Here is a 22,176-nt window from a genome sequence, read left to right as displayed (position 1 = left end):
GTGCTCAAGAAAGAGGGAGTAGTTACTTGTGTCCTGTGTTACCAAGGTTAAAAGATCGAGTCCGAGACATGGATGTTTGGTAAAGCAGTGCAAAGTCATCATGGTCTTGACAAGTAGTGATAATGTAGTAGTGAGGATGGAAGCCAGATGTGATGGTTAAAGGTATGGTGAAGGGAAGAAACAGTAAGCATAGCTACTCTTTGGAGACGTTTGTGAAGTCTAAGAATGTGCTTTTTAAAAGAAAAGAGGGGATAGAACATGTTTTCATGCAGAAGAAAATGATCCAGCAGAAAGGGAGAAATTACTAATGTAGGAAAAGGAGTGGCAGAAAGACTAAAGTGTCCAAGACTAAAGATCCAAGACGCAAATCGAGGAATTAGACTGTGGTAGGGCAGATCAACTTTCTCTGCTGTAACAGGAGGAGGTAGATCAGGTGTACACCAGGCTCAGATTTGATGGTGGGAAGATAAGAGAGGTCACATAATGGCTTCTGATTTCACAGGGACATACAAGGAGTATTTGTTAGCTAAGCATGCATGGAAAGGGGAGGGTGTGGAAGGTCTGAAGAGAGGGAAAAGACATGAGCTATAATCTCAAGTGGAGCCTAAGACAATGCAGTATTGAGTGCTTCCTGAGGTTTGTGACTGGGAAGGGGGAGCAGTCAGTCATGTGGTTTTCTTCAGAGACACGCAGCTGCCCCGGGTTGGGGTTTTTGCCAGGTATGTACAATGGTGGGAGAAAGGGCCAGGGGGGTTGAATGTATTTATAGCAGAGGAATTGAAATGAAGGCTATGAAATCTAAGCTTTATGGGAATGGAAGTTAATCCAGGAGAGAGGACAACATATTGCAAAAAGTGGAGGGGCAGATCCTTATGACCTAAGCTTTGTTTTGGTTTGTTTCATCACAGTATATATCACCAGTGGTTCTCCTTCTCTTCATTTATTAATTTTTTTTAGGATGTCTGGAATGGCTGGTCTATTTAGCATCTCTGGCAAGATATGGGTGAGTAATTAAATATACCTTTTGTGACTATCTTGGCAGAGAGGTTTTTAAGGAGTAAGAATGTAGCTTCTAAGCAATAGGAAAGTAAACACTTATAAGTACTTTTATAATTCACTTTTCTCCTTACGGCACACAATTGCTCTCATGTGGAGTCCCCAGTAGAAACGTGTCTCTGTGTAGAAGGGCATAAATTGAACATGGACCTGTAACTAGCGTGTCAAAGTCCTATTCTGTGTGTCAGGGATCAGCAAACTTTATCTTGGGGACTGGCCACCTGTTTTGATAACTTTTATTAGAACACATTAGTTTTCATTCATTGCCTGTTGTCTAGAACTACTTTCATGCTATGATGGTAGAGTTGAGTAGTTGTGACAGAGACCATGTGTCCCACAAGCCTAAGATATTTACTCTGTGACAATTTAAGAAGAACTTTGAGTGTCCCTTGTATATGTGATTTTATCATTTCCCTGAGTCATTTCAGTGAGTTAGAACTGTTATTTAGGTTAAAATTTGAGCAATTATATAATCTTGAATGTGTTATGTAATCTTTTACTTCCATTTTTGTGTAGGATGGGCTAAATTTTGCCAAATTTAACAAACTTGCTGTGGAATTAAATATATATCCTTAAAGTATTTCAAAAAAATCTTTAGAAGTGTGTACTTATATTTGTCTTTTCAAACTATGATTCTAAGTCATGATGTCATTTTTGGAACTTAACATTCAAGAAGTTCATAAGACTCTTCTGTTTCTCATGCACATCAGTGTATGTTTAGGAAATTTAAGAACAACCTTTTGCATCCTAGTTTTTCAGTTATATTTTATTTTCTGCCTTGTGAGGTAGAATAGTAACTTCAGAATCTTTTAAAAACAGAAATTAAGTTTGTCACTTGGATCCAGTGTTTCTTAGTTAATGCTTGTTAATTATTTTTTGGCATTTGTGTATGATATTAAATAATAACTTGGATTTTCCCTCTCACCAGATAGCATGATTTTATATGGTTTCCTTCTACTATTTTCTTAACACTGGTGAGAAGTTTATTCAGGATTTGAGAATTATGAATTGCCAACTGGGAATTGAGAGTAAGGATTTTACCTTTTGCAGTATGTTGACACTGAAGGTTGTCAGAGTCATATATTCTGATAGCCATCTGAGAACGTTGTAGCCTTATAATGTCTAATTGAACAGGATACTCATAATAGATGGATTTCAGGAATCATGAGAGCAAGATCTTGGCATTGAACCTATAATAAGTGCAGGTCAAGAGATGAATTTGTTTAGTTGTTTAAGAAGAGCTTGGATGGAAGTTGGTCATCAATTTCACACATTGTAAAAGAGATGTATTTTCAAATACAGTATCTGGGAAGAAAAACAATTACTTTGACCTCATATAACTTGGCATTTGTGCTTTGATAAGCAAGAGTTTAGGTAAGGAGTTACAGTTTTTCATTTTATCATGCAAATAATTACAATATGTGGCATTGTTGTGTCAAGGCCAGGAGTGGGTATTTTATCTTCATACACACAGTGCTCCAGCCATGGGCAAGCATGGACAAGTGTGGATGTGTCAGACTGCAAAAAAAAAGAGGGGGAGCATTTTGGAGAATAGAATATGATCTGTCTCTGAATAACCAATTGAGATGTTCTTCTTAGTGATTGAGGAGTAGAGTATATATGATATTTATATACCCATGTATATTTAGAATATATTTCCCAATATTTAAAAGAGGACAAAAGAAGATAGTTTTATAGAATAAACTTAAATTTGACACACAGTTACATTTTACACTCTACAGAATCGCTTTTATCTAATATTAATACCGTATTTTTTTTCTTTTTTGTCAGTATTTGCCTGGAATGTTTTCCACTTTCAACCTTTTTAATTGCTTTTTCTGTTTTGAATGAGTCTTGTAAAATGCATACAGCAACAAGTAATTCTTTTAAATGATAAATTTAGTCCATTTATGTTTATTAGCATCAGTAATGTATTTGCCCTGACTATAGATTTTGTGTGTGTGTGGGGGGTGGGGGGGGGCGGTGTGCGCGCGCGTGCACGTTGGGGGTTAATGTGACTAAAAGAACATAAATGGTAAGTCTGTAGATTATTTTGATTTCTTCGTATGTGTATTCATTACCTTAAAAATCTGTGATAGAAATCATGTATCACCCTCTGTATCAGCATCTAGGTTTTTCAAGTCTCTTGGCAACTTTTGTAGTTTCTTCTTTTCTTAGAAACAAGTTTCCAGACTTGCATGAAATCTCTGGGAAGGGCTCTCACAACCTGTTTCCAGAATTGAGGCCTGGCCCTCTTATTCAAAGAGGGTATGATTTTCAGCCTGGTTCCCACCTCAGCCTTCAGGTGTAGTCTTGCCTTTTTACACCTAAAGAACCACTTACTGAGCCAGTCCTCCTAGCCGATTACCCAGCCCACTCAGCATATTTAGCCAGCCCATCTCCCTTGCCCAAGATCCTTTCATCAGTTGAATGTATAATTGTGGGGAACATAATCTGTTTATAACTCATGTCTAGACAATATAAAACTATAGTGCAATCATATTAACAGTGAACAAAAGAAACAGCATGTAGAGAGAGAGGGAGGGAGAGGGAATGGCAAGAACTAAATGAGTATAAAGTCCTTAAGGAAGAAGATCAAAACAGGGAAGAAGGAAAGACACAGAGTGGCTAATACCAGTGAGACAAGATTGTTGATGCCCACCCACAATCTCTTATCCTACTGAGATGTTGTGGCTACATAGACAGATAGAAGTCAGTGTTTCTTCAGCGACAGTCTAACCATGCATGAGTGGCTGATTATGTATAATACTTTTATGGGGGTGTTGCAGAGTGCCTGGATGGCTCAGTTGGTTAAGGCTCCAACTCTTGATATCAGCACAGGTCATAATCTCACAGTTAGTGTGTTTGAGACTCACATCAGGCTCTGTGCTGACAGCGTGGAGCCTGCTTGGGATTTTCTCTCTCCCTCTGTATGTGCCCCTCCCCTGCTCACACTCACGTGCAAGTACTCTCTTTCATGCTTTCTCTCTCTCTCAAAATAAATTAAATAAGCATTAAAAAAATACTTCTGTAGGGAAAATTTTATGTTATTAAGTGGGGGAAAAGATAACAAAACAGTTTGTGTAAGGTTAAATTCATATGGAGTTTTTATGTGTATATAGGAAAATGCTTGGAAGGAGATTAATCAAATATCAACAGTAGCTATCTTTGATACTGAAATTATGGCTGATTTTTAAAAAATCTCTTATCTTGCTCTGTATTTGTCTTTTTTTCTGTAATGAAAAGATAAAATAAAAAGAAGAGCAGCATCTATAAGATCAGAGCCTACTTAACTAATCCTTAAAGTCCTTGAGTTTCTGCTTTAGTGAAGCCAGCCTGCGGGGTCTGGCAATTTGGAAATAAGAACTTGTCCTCAGGATGTCAGAATTGCTTGGTGAGGAGACACCCACACAGCTGAGTTACTATGAACTCAAGGGTTTTGTTGTGCTCTACATTTGGCTTTCTTAACTCTACACCAACCTCCCATATGTTCTTGCTTGAATAAACGCTTGAGTGAAGAAGTTCCTTGAATAGTGTTATAAGCCAGATCCTGTGAGCTTCCTGCTGTCCTCTGGAATCTGAGGGATGCTTGGTAGGTAACTTGTACAACAATGTGGGAAAAGTGGGGGGAGGGGTGGTTGATAATCTCAAATGTTCTGTCCAGTCACTAAAATTCAGATTGTCTTTCCAATCCAGTGATGATGGTATCCACCTATGTATTTTAATTTTTATATAAACTCCTAGAAGTCACCACCACTTTAACTATAACACTTATCCTCACATGTAGTCTTGACATTTGCCTACCTCATTAGAGTCACTGAAGCCTGGAAGATGTACAACTCAAGGAATTTCTCAAAGAATGGATAGACATTTTCTAGATATGGAATTGGTACTGATTATATATTTTTGGTAGCAATATAAAATTTCTTTGAAGTTTTCAAAGAAATTTTATTGAACTTATAAAAAGTCACTCAACTTAATGAAAAATATTAACAAATACAAAAGATAGTACAAGGTGAGACTAATGTCATGAAAGCAATGTACAGGAGATTGAACTTGGGAAGCACTGTCACTGAGTCTGGGGCCACAGTCAGGGTTAGGAATCCTGGAGCTGTTGTCTGTGACACATGTATGAAGAGACTTTCTAGTCTTTTGTATTTTCATCTCTTTTCATAGTTAGCAACAGTGGTGCAGGTAGGTATTAGCTTTCTGTCTTCCAGAGAAACAACTCCTTGTTCTCCACCTTGTGTGTGTATCTCTGAACCCATTAGTTTCCCCTGCTATAAACTGTTGTCACTAGAACACTTTGAGTGCTTAGCATAGAACCTGGCACGTAGTCAGTACTTGGTAACTGTTTCTTGTTAGTTGTATTCATTAATCATTTGTCATCATGATTTTACTTTTTACCTCTGACTAGTCAATAAGGAATACTTTATCTTTTTATTCATTTATGTTTTAATCCAGGCTGATAGCAGGATTAAAATAGGATTGTATGCCAGTTGTACAACATGTACGTTTGTGAACTAGGTTTAGCATTTGCATGCATTTCAGGAATTATTTGATTTGGTGAATTTTTGCTGCTTGCTGAGCTAATATAGTATGTAACTTACTTCAGTGTTATGGTTGTTATGCAAGGATGTAGGCAGTAAGGTATGCTGCGTCTTTGGGAGGACAGTCTATGATGGAGAAGATTTAACACTCTGAATCCCTCGCAATGAGAATTAAAGGCCATGAGTATTTAGACTGGAAAATAATGAGAGTGTTTTTTTTTTTATTTTCAAAGTGGGACTACTTTTTCCAAAATTTTAATTCTAGTGTAATTAACAAATAGTGCTATATTAGTTTCAAGTGTACAATATAGTGACTCAGCCATTCTATATATTACTCAGTGCTCATCATGATAAGTGAACTCTTAATCCCCTTCACCTATTTCACCCATCCCCCACCCACCTCCCATCTGGTAACCATCAATTTGTTCTTTATGGTTAAGAACATGTTTTTTGGTTTGTGTCTTTTTTTTCTTTGTTTTGTTTCTTAAATTCCACATGAGTGAAATCATATGAATTTGTCTTTGATAACTTATTTCACTTAGCATTTTACACTCTAGATCCATCCATGTTGTTGCAAATGGCAAGATTTCATTTTTTATAGCTAAGTAATATTCCATTGTACATATGTACCACATCTTTATCCACTCATCTGTTGATGAAACTCAGGTTGCTTCCATAATTTGGCTCTTATAAATAATTCTGCAAAAAAAATAGGGGTACATGTATCTTTTCCAGTTGGTGTTTTCATATTCTTTGGGTAAATCCAGTAGTGGAATTACTGGATCACATGATAGTTCTATTTTTAACTTTTTGAGGAAACTCCATATTGTTTTCACGTTGGCTGCACCAGTTTGCATTCATACCAGCAGTGCCTGAGGGTTCTTTTTCTCCACATCCACACCAACACTTAACAAGAGTATATTTTAAAGCTCTCAAAACATTTCTCTGTGTTTTAGATAGTGGCATCTCATCTCTTACTGTTTTGAGGTTTTTTTTTCCTTGTGAAGTTATCTAGAACCATGTTATAGTGGGATGGTGTACACCCACAAAATACCTCTCTCAATGCCTACAAGAGGCTGCAAGATTGTGTCTTGTTGCAAGTGTGAGAGTAAAACATCTCAGGTGAAGTGAACCCTTGGCCATTACTAGAGAAAGTCTTTCTGAGCTGCTCCCATGTAGATGTTTTGCGGATTCTAATCTGTGTTTGAAAGGGATATTGAGTTTGTCCCAAATGTCCTCAGAGTATATCCACATTGATGGGATCAAAATCCAAAAGGTTCTCGTGTAATTCAGGGCCAGCCCAGCTCTGAATGAGACTGTGCAACACTAGGCTGGATGGGTGCCCTTGGGCAGTATCTAACCTGACTTGCAGTGGTTCTGATCCCAGATCAGTTACAGATCTCTATAGAGAGAAGGCTCTAGCTCTGATCCATGGATGCCTTGGTCTTACTCCATTCCTTAAATCCATCTGACCACAGGGTAGAATGTTCTTCTCATTTATTCTACTGTAATGGTGTCTTCATCAGTCCTCTCAAATCTGTATCTAGCCAAAAATTAGCTCTAATTCAGTTATTTATTACAATAGTGCAGTATAAGTCATCAGGCCCATTAGATGATATTTTTGTGCTTTTTAAGGAAACAGTAAGATGCTTCCTTATAATGAGATATAATATTGAGCAAGGATCAGTATTTTCCACAAATGAAAACTGTCACTTTGGCAATTAAAGAAACAGAAGTATAGGAATCTAAAACTGAGATCAGTTTGAATCAGTTATTACTTGAAAATATATATATATCAAAATTTCAAGTACTCAATACCACAAACCCCAACACTCTTAAGGTGTTCTAAAACTATTGTGGACTCAGACAAAGTAAACAGATAAGGATTTATGTCTGCAATTGTGAAAACACAACTTGGTTAATGAGGCTTTAATATTAATCAACTAAAAGACCACAAGATGGCAGGGTTTCTCTAAGAGGCTCAAATAAATCCTTTAAAGAGTAAGTGAGGCTCAAATAAATCCTTTAAATGGTAAGTTAATACAAGAAAATTGAAGCAGAGTTTGCTACAATAAGAAGATATTTTGAATGCACTAAGAAATGTCTGACTTGGAATGCAATAATTCAAAGGCAAACAATTCACTTAATTCTAGAAAATAACTTAGAAAATTTCTTGAAGGTTACTTTAATCATTTATTTTGCAGAAAGGGCCTAAGGACCTAAAGTCTAGAAGTACTAATAACTGGACATTATTCATTCCAGCCATATAGACGGATATTATTTATAAAGCAAGCTCCAGAATGCGTATTTCTATGGGTCAGCACAAAGCCAGACTGACTTTCCATATCTTTTAATTCTTTGGCACATTTCAGAGTTTAATCCTGATAGTGGCACTGAGTCATCAAGAAAAGCATAAACTATGAAAACACAGAATTTGTATGATACATTTTAGAACTTACACTGAACAGAATTTGAATAAAGCAACCTTTTGCTATCCCAAATACCTCTTTTGCCTACTGGGCAGCACAATGTTAATTTGTTTAATTGTTTATTTATTTTTGAGAGAGAGACAGAGTGTGGGCAGGGGAGGGGTAGAGAGAGAGGGAGACACAGAATCTGAAGCAAACTCTAGGCTCTGAGCTGTCAGCACAGAGCCTGATGCGGGGCTTGAACTCATGAACCGTGAAATCGTGACCTGAGCTAAAGTCTGACACTTAACCAACTGAGCCACCCAGACACCCCAGATTATTTTTAATAAACAATTGCCTCAGCTGAAGATAAAATGATGAACAGTTCCATCAACAGAGCACAGATGATAGTTTTACAAATCACAAGTTGTTTGCATTTCCTATGAATAATTGAAGGATTTGCTAGTATCTTTTTTTGTTCAATAAATATTTGTTGAACACTTTGCACGTATCAGTATGTAAATTACTCACTGGGTCTTTAGATCTATCTCTTCTAATGAATGAGAAATTGGGAGAGAGGAGATCTCAGATTATTCTAGACCAGTTAACTAGCTTTTTTGTTTGTTGGTTTATCATTCAGAATTAAGCCAGAATAAAATATATTATTTAATTGTATTGGCATTTATAAATGGAAAAGCCAACAGGAGATACTTGAGTAATTTGGATTTTGAGAAATATTAAAATAGAAACTAGGACTCATTGTCACCCACCTCATCAGCTCTAGGCAAGTCATTCAGTTGTTACCTCTGCTTGCTTGTGGCATTTAGCTCGGGACCATTTCATCTTGTGTCCGGTAAGTGCTTGGATTGTAGTGAATGACTGCTTTGGAGCTGGAAGGGCCTAACACAGATGATCACTAAGCCATCATGGTGAAGCATGGCTCCTACAAGCCCACATTTAAAAGGGCCTTGGCACCAAACTAGTAGGTTCATATTTGTATGACTTAGCATGTAAATAATTTCTAGCAAAAATGGTATCTCTTCACTGATTTTTTAAAGTATCTGACATCAAATAGGGTCTGAGGGAACAGTAAGAATGAAGGGATGTGAGCTCTACTCAAAAGACTGATGGAATCTCATTTGTTCATAATGAATTAACTGGAAAAATTTTTTCTGTTTAATATTTTCAGTTTTATGGTGAATTACGAAAGTTGTTGAGGATGGGTGGGGTAGAGTAATGGTCTGACTAGAAAAAAGGAAGTATGGAGACATTTTAAATGGTTGATACTATGTAAGTAGTAATTTAGTTTCACTTAAAAATTGACAAAGGGCCAAGAAGTTTAATTTTTTATGGATACCATATGATGAGTAAAAATTGAGATACAGAATTATTAGCGGAGAATGACCAAAAAGAATCTATGAAATGATGAAAGAAGGGGCTAGAAAAACAATTCTGCCAGAGTTCTACCAGATCATGAACAAAGAAATAGAACTCAAAGAAATATAACTTGAGAACAAAGGTCAAGATATGACCTTGATTATTACTCTCAGATTTTCAATGTTGTAAAATTTGACTTGTTCTTGAAGAATCATATAGATGCAGACTGGATGACCTTTGTGGGAGCTCATACATGTAGAAATAATTTGCAGACTTGAGTTATAGCTAGGGGGGGAGATTCAAACATATTTGGTGATAAGTAAAGATTTTATTTTATATTTTTCTTCTGATTACAGCATCTTCACAACTATTTCACAGTGACCCTTGGAATTCCTGCTTGGTGTTCTTATGTCTTTTTCATCATGGCCACCTTGATTTTTGGCCTTCTCATGGGTCTGGTAAGAAATAATGCCATTTCCCCCCCCTTTCTGTAAAGCCACATGGATTTTATGCAAAACTAGAAAGCAACCAAGAAAGAAAAGATGCATAAACAAATATCATTTTGTGTATAATCTAAGAAGTTAAGTAGCATTTACTTGTTTGATATTGTCAGTGGTAATTTGAGATATAATGGAAAATTCATTTAATTGTTATCTCCTAATCCTATCCTGAAATATCCTGAAGATGTGTGCTGCCTAGAATATAGGCGGTAATGAAAGAATTGGAGACCTTATGTGAATTCATAGTCAGTTTCCAAGACAACCAAGTCAGCTGTGATTTCACACATTGCCTACTTGATTGGAACACTGTGGTGATAAGGCCAAACCTGTGAATTTGTTCCTTGAGTGAACAAGATGACTTTTTCTTGTTCATATCCTCCAGTTGAATCTCTAATCCTGACCAGCTACTTATACATAGACTCTAGTTATCCCAAGGTGGATTTTTTAAGATAAGGTAGACAAAAAACACAGTCATTATTATGGGAAAAAATAAGATGCAAAGCACATTACTATGTCTTCTTTCGGTGTAAAAAGTGGTATCTAATAGGTATGTGTGCATTTTCTTCCTAGATGTTTTAGGTAAGAATTGAAATAATAAATTTATTTATTTAGCTGTATAGACAACTGCAAGGGTTTTGGCATGTTTTACTCTTTTATATAATTTTTTAATCTTTCTTTTTACCCACACTTGATCAATTTGAGCTTTAAGCTCTAAGATAAGTTCTTCTTTTTTTTTTTTAAGTTTATTTATTTTGGAGAGAGTGCACATGTGCGCAAGCCAGGGAAGGGAGAGAGAATCTCAAGCAATCCCCAGTGTCAGCACAGAGCCTGACACAGGGCTTGAACTCATGAACTGTGAGATCATGACCTGAGCCAAAATCCAGAGTCAGATGCTTACTGAGTCTCCCAGGTGCCCCAAGATAAGTCTTTAAAACCATTGTGCTATATATTTATCACACAGCTCCTAAACGCTATATGATAGGAATAATTGATGATTATTAAGAATTTATGTAAAAAGGACAAACATTTAGGTAGGTCTGTCCTTACACTGTATAATGCATTTCAGCTCTTTAGCAAGTTCTTTTTATTTTATTTTTTTACCTTTTTTAAATTAGCAAGTTCTTTTTAAAAAATTAGCTTAAAATGTTAGCAGTTGCTTTTATCCATATTGATATATAACTTGGGATGACAAAGTCAGACTCCCAAGAAGCCAAGGAGGCTTTTATTTGATTCGATTTGGTTTTGCTACAAACATGCTTATTTCAAATTATGGTATATTTGATTTGTGACTGCTGGTGTTAGCTTCACAGGTGGGGATGGAACTCAGATATGTCATTCATTAGCTTGCATTAATCCTAGTGCTAACTAACATGTCCCTGACTGACTGGCCTAAAAGTATTTGACTTTGTATAAAGCTGACTGGATATAAATATGCTTCTCCTATCTATGGTCTAGTTCTGGATTGTTCTGGTGGTGTGTTTTAGGGCCACATGAGTGTGAGGCTTTTGTAGGGGGAGCACCATGAAATACTGGGTGGTTCTCAAGTGGAGTTATGGAGAATGTAGGTTGAGTGTGAGCCTTTTGGAAGACCATTGGAAACTCTTCTCAGCATAAAGGCTTTTTGAAATTTATCTTTGAGGTCAACTTTAAATTCAAGAAATCAAGTCAGGCTTGTCTATGCCCTAACTTCATTTGGGAACTTAGATTCAAATAATCAGTACAGGAGGGTTATTAAGATTTGGCCTGAAGAAACAAGAGAGTTGATTCTAGACTATTCAAGTGATTAAATGATATAGAATATCATTCCTTTATAAGAAATTGGGAGAGTAACTATTTAACAAAATTGTAATAATTTCAAAGCAGTAATAAACTCAGAAATTTTCCGGTAATACATTTCCATAAAATACCAAACACATATCTCTGATTCCTTTTCTACAACTGTAATACATACCAAAAGAAGCACACAACAACCAGAGTTGTTGCCTTCAGGGAGGTCTGCAGGTGTGCAGTTCTGTCTTGTATGTCACCTTTGCCATTAACTGAGGGCTGAAAGCAGAGCCCAGGCATGCAGTCACCTGAGGCTTGGTCCTGGTGACCCTGGAAGTTCTTCCCTGTATGAATTCTTATGGAGTTTAACTTCTACAGTGGCCAGGAGGGCAGGATGTTTTCCATAGAGAAGTCATTTCCTGATCAAGTCATTGTTTCCCATAAGCCTATTATGTTTTCTACTTTTTCCTAATTTTAGAAGATGAGAAGTCAAAACAAGGCTGCTGGTTTAGATTTTTGTTTGTTTTCGTGATTGAGCCTCACGATAGCTGAAATGTTAATACTAAATGTTATTTTGCACATGTCAGCAAAGGGCCCAGTTTTAGAAATCAAGTATATATTTTACATTTTAAATCAATATGGGAAAGACCCTTAAGTGTATCATCTGTATATGAAATCACTGTGGCAGTGTCGTTTTCTGTCATCAGTGACTCTGCTCTGAAGGATAAAAGACAGCAAAGCTCTAGGCAAACAGAAGAGCAGTGGAAAACACAGGCAGCGATCATATGCCTCTACTCTCCCGTCTCCATTTCAGTTGGTATATGTGGTGACTGTCTAAATTTTGGTACTTGGGTAGATTATTTTTCTGTGTGTTGCTCCCCAGTGTCTAGCACAGAGCCTCCCTCAGAGGAGGGTCTCTAATATCAAGAGGCCTAGATTTCACTCTCTGTGAAAGGTGGCAAATCTGTCTCCCCTCCTCATTTAGTTGCATGGCCATCTGTATCTACCTGGGTCACAGCTGGAATGTGAAAATATAACCCTGGAAGGGAAGAGGAAGAAAAGGGCACTACTCCCCTATAGACCCTGCTTTTAAATAGTGCCATTCTTAGTGGCTTAGGAAGTGGACCATTCCAAGGGAATAGTTCTCTAGATGAGAAAATAGATCTTGAACTGAGAGAATCTGGGAGAATAAGAGGGTTTTCCTTCCAGTTTCTGAATTAAGGCTATATGATGGAATTGTGTACTATTAGATATAAAATAGACTTTGATGATAGGTTAACCCAAATCCATCCTTTTAAGAGAGTTCCAGTGAGAAAGCAGTTAAATTACTTGTTCAGGGTTACACAGTTAATGAGAGACAAGGTTGAGGTTAGTATGCCTTAAGTCTTTTTCTAGGCCCTCTATACCTAGCCCTCTAGCTGGCCCAGGGAGCTTGTTCCTCACCAACCCACAGAGCTTTATGCATCCCACTGTCCTACCACACTGGTCTCCCCAGCCTTGCATTCAGGGCTTCCTCTGGATATAGGAGCCCCCATGGTCCAGTTTGGTGTAGCTTAGACGAACCAGGCAGCTGGTACTACCCATCCGCTCTGGACTATGCCCAGGGCCTTAAGTGATGCCTCCTTCAAGTGGTCATTCTTGATCCTTCCTAAACCCATAACTGGTTGTAATATCTGAATCTTTGAAATATCTGTCAAAGTGTTTTATTCATTTTTCTTATGAAATTCATGTTCCATATTGCTTTATGTTTAAACTGCCATTTTTTTTCCTTTTTTGAACTTGTCCCCACAGAAGTTAACACGATACCTTGAACCTAATGAACCAAATTTTGAGTAAAGTTGTAAATGAATATACAGATGGTGATAATCCTGAACACAAAGTAGGGTACTCATTTGATGTTTATGAAACTGAATCAAAAGAACTATGATATCAGGTTCTTTAAAATTTTAGAGCATCTTTAAAACACTAATGTATGAAGTAGTATTACTATCTTAAAGGCCAAGTCTGGGAGTCAGCTAGGTACAAGAAGGACACTGTCCTTCTAAATGGGCAGCTTCTTCCTGGTTGTATCTTTATGTTGTGTGATGCTGCATGGGAAGGTGTGAAGAATGGCTGCAGCTTATTCTGGGTCCAGCTAACTGCACCCCACACCCATAGCTTCATCACCGTGGCCCATGCCGGACTAGGCATGGAACAGGGACTGGGATGAACCTGCCCCTAAGGAGCTTGTAGTTTATCAAGGGAGAGGGATGTGTCTAGCAAGTAGAAAATGATTCATTCATATTTCATTAAGGTCGGAGATGAAGCCAAGTCAGTCACTGTCTAAAATAGGGTTTAGTTCATATCACTGATAACTTTTCTTGCAATTTATTTCTGTAGAAATTTCTTATGGTACTCTTAAGAATTCTAGACCCTGAAATAAATAGCCTTTTACTCAGGCATTGGTGAGAGGCAGCCATATACAGACTAGTTTTGTTTGTCCAGAGGGGTGTTTTTAAAAAGGCTGCTTTAGACTTGACTGATAGTATCCATTTTCTTGTACCTGTTTGATTTACCAGTTTTTGGTGGGATCTCTATAGACATTTGACTTTGTGACCCCTGTTATAAATCAATATTTTCCTACATTGTTACATTTGAAAAATTGGAAAGTCTTAATTATGCCCTTGTCCTTTTTGAGGACTTTTGACCAACCGCTAATTATTTGTCTGTAAATATCTGATTGTAGATCCAAGACCTAAATTTGAGGCTCTTTGGTAATAAATGTCATATCTATTCACTGTAAAATCACTTTTTCCCTTCAGGTCTTGGTGATAATATCAGAATGTTTCTATGTACCACTTCCAAGGCATTTATCTGAGCGCACTGGTAAGTATGATAAACTCATGTGATAGAGTAGTTTTGGAATTCCGTGGCATGCCCTTTTGTGCTCAGATAGATACTGGAGTTTTCCCCCCTGACTCGCGAGGTGACCAAACCATCACTACTACCAAATTCTTTGAAATATGTTTTCTAGGTCAGATTTGAACAAAAATGATTTTTTTCTTCCCTTAAATTAGGTAATACTTCATTTTGGTCATTGTTTTTCCCCTTGAGTATATGCCCTTCATTAATTAGTTGACACCTTTTCCTTCATTCAAACTGGAATGAGGGAAGAGAACTCACATTTATTGAGTCTCAACCGTGTATCATCAGTAACTATTCTAAATCCTATAAAAACAGTCTTCCCAAATCCTTGCACTGCTCCACACTGTTTGTGGGACTAAACAGCCCTGGGTTTTCACGTTTTTATTACTAGTTTTGAGACTTTGCATGAAGACTTCTTTGAGGCTTTATAATTGCTTAATTTTATGTGGAAGTTTAACTAAATAAGCTTATATTAGGAAAAAAAGGAAATTTTATTAACTCACATAACTGAAAAATCTAGGGATGTTCTGGTTGCAAGCTCAGCCCAAGGGATGTTAGGTTTCTGTTTCTATGTGGCTGATTCAGTGGCTGTCAACAGCCCTAACTCACATTTTATCAGTTTATCAATTCCTGTAGAAAGAGAGAAGGCTTTTCTTCTTGACTCTGGCCAAAAAACTCCTGGGAAGTCCTGTGATTGGCTTGGCTTAAGTCACATTTCTTAACTAATCACCATGAGTAGTGAGTGGGTCACTGAGTAAGCCAGAAGGAACTTTTACCCTCCCTGGCTCTGTGCTCTATCAGTCAACACAGTTAGTGAACTTTCCAGAGAGGAATGTAGAAGCCCTGGATGGAGGTAGGACACCGCCAGACAGAGATCTGTGCAGTGTGATAACATAGCTTCAGATTGGAGAAAACGGTCATGGCCCCACCCTTTCATTTCACAGCTAAACACACTCAATTGACTGCTGAATGACCAGTTTATTCAGAGGATGTTCCCCTCTCTTCCCTCCACAGACCAGACTCGGAGGTCAGAGGAGGCTCACAAAGCTGAACAGTTGCAGGATGCAGAGGAGGAAAAAGATGATTCAAATGAGGAAGAAAACAAGGACAGCCTTGTAGATGATGAAGAAGAGAAAGAAGACCTTGGTGATGAGGACGAAGCGGAGGAGGACGAGGAGGAGGACAGTGCTGCCACTCGCGTGGATGAGGAGAGGAACGACGCCCAGGACCAGGGGCCTCTGAGAGAGGTCCAGGAGGATGGAGAACCTGAGCCTGAAGAAGACACGCCTGTGCAGCCCAGCCCAGCCGACACAGAGGTGGCGGAAGACACATTGAGGCAGCGCAAAAGTCAGCATGCCGATAAGGGCCCATAGGTCTAGTGACGGTGTTTCCAAGAATTCAGACCAAAGGACTGTGTCAGCTTCCCTCTGGTCTGCAGTGTAAATCAAATCCGTACTTTTTCCTGAATGAGCAAGCTTCTGTTAAAAAATGATCTCTAGTCATGTAGTCTTATGGCATTAAGCCTCATGTATATTAATGAGAGTCTTTCAGGCATGACAATCAGGAAACAGAAAGACAAACATGGTGTTAGGATCTGTTTGAGCACTTAGTATGGGCACAAATTCATTTGCTTGGGGCTAGAGAGTTTTGACCTGAGAAAGCACCCCGCAGGCGCCATAAAATGAAAGCAAAGCAACATGAGCCTCCTCACAAGCAGCAGACGTCTTGTGGAAGTCTTTTGTGTGAAGTATTCGTTTTTGTCAAATGTAAGAAACATCAGCCACCACGGTGGAGAGACACTTTTTTAGAGGTAGAAATTGAGAGGGCCCTGGATTATTATGGTAGAAAAGAGCTTGGACATCATCCCAACTCTCTGAATCTCTTTTGCTGTGATTTATTTCTTACCTTTAGTATCTCCAACCTTCCCACCACAGGCCTGCAGGCGCCCCACACGCTTCACAATACTTCCTCAGTGATAGGCCACAGACAGCGGCCGGTTGACATCAGCCGCTTTCCTTCTTGACTTAAGGGTTTACATAATCCGGAAACAAAGCCCGTGACTGCCAAGCATCTTGAATGAAATGTTGTAACCTTTGGAGATTCAAAAGGAAGTAAGGGTTTTATAGGAGTGATTTTTGTTTTTGTTTTTTGCCAAAATGTAGTAATTACTTTTTTTCAAAAAGTTCCTTTAGCAATATTCTTTTGAAGCCAGAAGTGCCCTAAGTGTTGCCAGTACAAGGTAGTCTTGTGAAGAGAACTTGAATACTTTGTTGTTTTGCTTCCATCTCAAGGGGTTCCTTGGCTCTTGAACCACTTTATTATTAACTGCAAAACCATTTCTGGTTTTCGTTCAGTGATGTGCTTTTGGTGAAAGAATTAATGAAAGTGAATATCTGGAAATGAAAGATTTGGTTTCGTTTCCTTCTTCCTTAATCTTGTAGAGAATTTTATTCCTGTAAATCTCTCAATACTCAGTCCACTAAAAGTACCCAGGGGGCCTGATTTCTTTTAAAGAATCCATCCATCTACTTCTGTCTTACCTGATTTATGTCTTAGAATAAATTCATAAAATTAGATTCCAAGCTTATGAAAGATGTCTAAAGTTGATCCTACACCCCTTGGGTCCAGACAGAAAAACAAGTAGTACAGGTTTATGAAATTCGAAAAGTTTCTGTCATCTTTATAAAGAAATATGCAGTATACTCCTGTCTGGCTGTTTAGATAACCCTTACCTCATATTAACTTTGAACAGGGGCTCATTGGAGGAGGGGGAGGTCTGAAACTCTCTACCCTCGGTTGGATGAATGGGTCTGTTGCAAGCCTCACACAAAGGGAGTTTTTATTCTGACAGAAGCTAGTTTTTAGAGATGGTTATTTTTCATCTTTCCAACTCAGTTACCTGACAGGCTCATCCCCTAGTACGGTGAGGTTCATTAACAGTCACCAATAGTTTTTTGCTTCAGACAGCTACAGAATCTTGAGTTTGAAGCCATCACAGAACTGAGGGACTGGGGAAACCTTGACTTTGGCTCATTTCCTGCCCCTCCTCCCATGTAAGTCTCTGATACATCCTCACCCCAAGCACCATGGTTCTGATGGTGGCAGTTATGTCTGCCTAATATTGGGAAGCTTTTCTAGATCATTCTCTTCTCTTCTGTCACTGGATTTCTTTCTCTGAAACAAAGTTTTCAAAGATCACTAAGTTCAAGTTCAGAGGTGTGGAATAAAAAAGGTTTCATTATTTGACTTTTTTGTTTAAACCTCCCCCCTTTGCCCATTCCCCTATATTAAAACTTTTTTTTTTTTTTTTTAAGTGTAGTGTTTGACCAGAAGGGAAGGAATGAAGAAATAAAATCCACTTTGGCTTTTTATAAATGTAAGGCCAATTTCCAATTGGACCCCAAATAGTATCTAATTATAATAAGAAAAATATATGTTCTTTCTCAACAACACTTGTAAAAAATTGGAGGAAGAGGAGAAAACAGTTTGGCGAAGAAGGTCCATTAAAAGTTGGAGCATCTGTGGCTACAGGTACCATTTTTTTTTTTAAACATCCCAGCAAAAGATGGGGTTTTTACTCAATGGACTGATAAGTACACATCTAATTTAATCTCTTCCCACTTGAGGCCTTTAGGTTTGTTTTCAGTATTTACTGAATATAAAACTAAAGGGAAAAAGTCAACCTAAAATAATTTATGATTAGATTAACACCTCAATAGGATTTTGTGGATTTTTCATGTGGATAATATATTTAATCCAGGAGCCAAATCATGGAAACACAATTTTGATTTTAAAAATTAAAAAATAATCATGCTTCCTTATGTTGCAATATCAGTTACTTACAGAATAGTGTTTTATGTAACTCAAATCAGGAAAATTAAATAAAAGTGTCTCTAGATTTTGGAATAGAAGTGAAATACTTTTATCATTCATCTCTTGCTAGATCTGCTAAAGCACCCCAACTTGCTTAGAGCTCTCCCACTGATGCAATGAGTAGACAATCCCACTTCTTTCCTTCCCTTTGAAGTGTAAGCACTGAATGGGGTGACAGGCAGGACTCCTCTACTTCACAGGTCCCTGCACTGCATGGGTGCATACTTACCACCTGAACTGATGCATATGAGCCCTGTTAGCCACAGGACTCTTTAACTACAAAAAGAAATCCAAAATAATGACTGTAATAAAAAGTAAACAAGCTTTAGAGAATGCCAAATTTTGACTTTTTTATGGCCCCAATCCTTGCTGATAGCTATGGCATTGCTACATGATTTGAGTTTATATAAGCCTGCAGAGTCCACAGTGCATAACACCTTTGGGGAAGGATGATAAAAAATGTCTTCTGAAGTGAGCACTTAGCATATGACTTTTTATGACCAAGTATTTAAGACTGGAGCCTGTATGCTGCTTTACAGGATGGCAAGCATTAAAGAGTCCAAAAAAAAAAAAAAAAAAAAAAAAAGTAGAAACAATAGGGTACACCTAAGATTTCAGTATAAAATGTTAAATTGGCATGAAGTGAGAGAAAGAAGGGAAAGATTGGTGCTTTTGCTAATGTGTATCAACTTATCTCTGTCCAACTCAGTGTTGAAGTGTTATCTGCCAGTATTATAAATGTATAATTGACCCATCCCATCAATTATAACAACATTTTGAAAAGTATTCATGTAAATCTTCTGTGCCAACAGAAAACTTCCTCCTTGTTCAGTATCTTTACCTCAGTCCTACATTTTAATCCTCTTCAGAAGATTAGTTTGTCTTGAAAAACCAAACACGGAGTCATCAAGTCTGATGAACCTTGATGGGGCAGCTTTTTGAGTAGCTTTTCTGAACCAGGAGATTTGGTTGAAAGGCCTTTGGTAGTTTCAGACCAGGACATGGCCTTCAGATGGCCTCTTCTCGGTCAAGTTTCACGTGAACTGTGCCATTGTTTCTGTGTGCCTCAGACCATTTTAACATGTTTCCGATGTAGTGTGATTGTATTTGTTCCTAATTAGTTCCTTTGTGCAAATGCAGTTTTTACACTAAAAATACTGTTTATTTGTACTGTAATACATTCTAAATTTGTTATTTATATTTTTTGTAATAGTCGTAATTATTTAGCTCAGAGATATTTAATTATTTTTCTCTTCATCCATGTGTTCTTTGCTTCCTCAGATAGCATCTGCAGTAACTGGAAACAGTAATAGAAAATCAAGATATAAGCCTCAAGCATTATATTGCTTGAATTACAAATCACCTTATCACAAAATTGTATAGAATCTTTGATCATATACCTTTTTATTTTATCGTAAACTTCTATTTGCAGCCAAACCTAATGATAGTGATAAGTAAAATCAAAACAGTGTATGGCTTTTCATAGAACTATTTTCACAAAAGTCATTCACCTAGGGAGTGAAAAATACTGCTTTGTTAAAAAATAATTTTCATCTGTCCATTCTGCATCCAGTCTGTTTCCGCCCCCGCCCCTTTCTTTCTGTCCTCTTTTTGACTTGGTGAAATGCAAACCATGTGCCTTTTAGCTCCTTTGGAAAGTGCACAAACCAAGGACAAGTGCAAAGATCCAAGACTTCCTCTTTGTTATAGCCATTGTGTTGCCTATAGAAACTCATTTTACTCATTTGTCAGGTCTCCCTTGGCCCAGCCCTGAGGTGTGGAGGTGGCCAGGGCTGGTGAATATGGCAAAGGATGCTGCTAGTCCTTCAAGACACTGTGGACTGACCTGGTCTCCTGGGGCATTCAGAAGGCTCTGGTCTACACCTAATCCTTCTTATCATGGTAGCATTGGAAAAGCACAAAGGAGATGAGGTGACTTTTAAATGCCCTTAGGGACTGAACTATGGATATTGGATTTTTCACTTTTGAAAAAAAATTTTAATGTTTATTTATTTTTGAGAGAGAGAGAGAGAGAGCGAGTAGGGGAGGGGCAGAGACAGAGGGAGACACGGAATCTGAAGCAAGCTCCAGGCTCCAAGCCATCAGCACAGAGACCGAAGTGGGGCTTGAACCCACAAACCGTGAGATAATGACCTGAGCTGAAGTTGGACGCTTACCGGCTGAGCCACCCATGCGCCCCTGGATTTTTCACTTTTGAAAGATGTTAAGGGATGTGCAGTTAGAAGAAAATGATTAAACTTCCATACTGCCAAGTCATTCCTTCAGAGAAACTGCCTCAGAAGGCTCTTTTGTCTATGTAGAGAAAAGTATCCATTATGCAGTGTCGCAGCCTACATGAACTTGGTCATACATCCTTGGTGGGAGCAAAGCCTGCAGCTTCTGAAGGCAAAAACACCAAATCTGGAACATATTCCACAGTATTTGGAATTCTATCTTAGAACATGTGAATTTCTCAAGATTGGTGACTATATTAGGTCAGTCTAGACTGTGTTTACAGACTCCCAAATCTCAGAGGCTTTAAGAACAAGAATTTTATTTCTTCTTCACTTAGGTTAGATCAGTCAACCCAGATAATAGTTGCTCCGCTTCATGTAGGTTTTTCTGGGACCCAAGAGAGGTCAGGAGAGGCTTTGCTGTCTAACATATGGCGTCTAAGGTGGCTATGGTCATTTTCATCCAACCAGTCTAAAGGGGAAAGAGCATGGAGGAGTGTTTCTGGGAGATCTTAAAGCCAGGCTGCCAGGAGGCACATACGCATTACTTTTCTCATTCCTGTGAGAAGACTTAGTCACGGGGTCACGCCTAATCGAAAGGGAGGCTAGGATGTGTCACTTTGCCACGTGCTTAATAAAAAATGGAGATTAGAGAGCTGGCCTCTCTGCCACAGTGATGTCATTTTCCTACCTTTGCCACCTGAGCGTCTCACAAAGAGCAAGCCCATGTGAAATGTTAGTCACATGAACGCACTGGTGGCAGGAGAGGGAAGAATGCTTGTCTTCCTTCTGGACTTTGTTATATTTGATCTTCAAGATTCCAGACTTTTCAAACTGTGAATGGTGTGTTCTTAGAGAGTTTATATTTTATTTGGGAAGATGGACATTAGTAAGCAGGAAAAGAATTACAATGTGAGTTTGTGAAAAAGGAACCCAATCTAGGTGAGAGTTTAGGTGGTACATGTGACCAGGAGGGCATGATCAGGGTTGCTGATGCAGAGATAGATTTGGGACCCCTCCAACATACACACATAATCTTTACACTGCACATGTGGAAAAACAGGACTAGCATTTATCTCAATGAGAGGTTCTTGGCTGAGCCATTGGGATAGATTCTGGGCCTCCTTTTCCTTTTGTATAAGGGAGTGATAGAGAAACAGCTTGTTATTCATATTTTCATGAGCTGTTTCTTCAACTTTGATATCTTTGATATCTAATCAGTAATTTATAAACTCCATAAATCTCCCTAAATGGAATTCTAGTTGATAGACATCTGGTTAAACGTGTTAACCTAAAAATGACACTATAGAAAGATTGATACTATCAGAATTCTTTGTGTTCTGTTGTTACTGGTGGGGCATATAATTTCTAAAATTACTTATTATAATTAGTTACTTTGGTAGTGCACATAGGATAGACCAAAAGCACATTTGTATCCCAAAGGGACAACCTGCAAGATTTACAAAATTACACAGCTGCCACTCCATGGTATTGTCTTCAAATTCTA

At 38.1% G+C, this 22,176-nt stretch overlaps 1 protein-coding gene across 2 annotated transcripts in view; it reads left to right on the top strand.

Annotated features, from left to right (window-relative positions):
* Positions 1–18,318, top strand: part of TMX4 (thioredoxin related transmembrane protein 4) — a 43,160-nt gene extending 24,842 nt beyond the window's left edge. For both annotated transcript variants that reach the window (XM_042931598.1, XM_042931599.1), the window contains exons 5-8: positions 958–1,003; positions 9,748–9,849; positions 14,460–14,523; positions 15,577–18,318. In XM_042931598.1, the coding sequence (XP_042787532.1) occupies positions 958–1,003; positions 9,748–9,849; positions 14,460–14,523; positions 15,577–15,935 (571 nt within the window). In that variant the 3' untranslated portion in view covers positions 15,936–18,318. The remainder of the gene's footprint in view (positions 1–957; positions 1,004–9,747; positions 9,850–14,459; positions 14,524–15,576) is intronic.
* The last annotated feature ends 3,858 nt before the right edge of the window (positions 18,319–22,176 follow it).

This window comes from Panthera leo, chromosome A3 (genome assembly GCF_018350215.1).
Source record: "Panthera leo isolate Ple1 chromosome A3, P.leo_Ple1_pat1.1, whole genome shotgun sequence".
Classification (NCBI taxonomy): Eukaryota; Metazoa; Chordata; class Mammalia; order Carnivora; family Felidae; genus Panthera; species Panthera leo.
The sequence above is the reverse complement of the archived record's forward strand: the minus strand, read 5'-3'. Positions and strand labels throughout refer to the sequence as shown.